General features: G+C 68.5%; 1 protein-coding gene across 1 annotated transcript in view; it reads right to left on the bottom strand.

The window, feature by feature from the left end:
- Positions 1 to 520, bottom strand: part of CTU2 (cytosolic thiouridylase subunit 2 homolog (S. pombe)) — a gene marked incomplete at its 5' end in the record, with an annotated part of 1,871 nt that overhangs the window by 867 nt on the left and 484 nt on the right. Inside the window, 3 exons of the mRNA XM_010008445.1 lie at positions 3 to 84; positions 206 to 341; positions 419 to 486. Coding sequence (XP_010006747.1) covers positions 3 to 84; positions 206 to 341; positions 419 to 486 — 286 coding nt within the window. The remainder of the gene's footprint in view (positions 1 to 2; positions 85 to 205; positions 342 to 418; positions 487 to 520) is intronic.

Genomic DNA, 520 nt, shown 5'->3' with positions numbered 1-520 from the left:
TGTGTAGAAGGCGATCTCCTTGGCCGTGTACTCCCGCATGGGACGCACCACCATCACGTCGCCGTGCCGGTTGTCCACGAAGCCCTGTGGGCACCCAGCTGCCACGGGACTGTGCCACCACCACAGACCGACCCCCCTGGCCCCAGCCGTGACCTCACGTCACCCCTCGGCCGGCCTGAGCCCAGGGACAGGGGGAGCAGCTCACCGTGTCGACGGCGAGGAAGGCGCCGCGCCCCAGCGCCAGGTTGGTGAGGAGCTTGATGGCCACGCGGGTGCAGCTCTCGCCCGTCATCACCTTGGTGTAGCCCCTGGTCCGGGCTGTCTGCAGGATCAGGTGGAGCCTGAGAGGACAAGGTGACACCGGCTCAGAGCTATCGTGCCAGGTCCATGCTGGTGCCGGGCAGGATCAGGCCCTCACCGCAGCATCTGCAGCAGCTCCTCTCTCGCTGTCGGTGTCTCCACAGCCTCGAAGAGCCGCTGAAGCTCCTGGGGGAGGGTGGCGGGGGGGAGGGGGTGGGGG

This window comes from Chaetura pelagica, unplaced genomic scaffold (assembly GCF_000747805.2).
Source record: "Chaetura pelagica isolate M959 unplaced genomic scaffold, ChaPel_1.0 scaffold232, whole genome shotgun sequence".
Classification (NCBI taxonomy): Eukaryota; Metazoa; Chordata; class Aves; order Apodiformes; family Apodidae; genus Chaetura; species Chaetura pelagica.
This window is presented reverse-complemented; position numbering and strand designations above follow the sequence as displayed.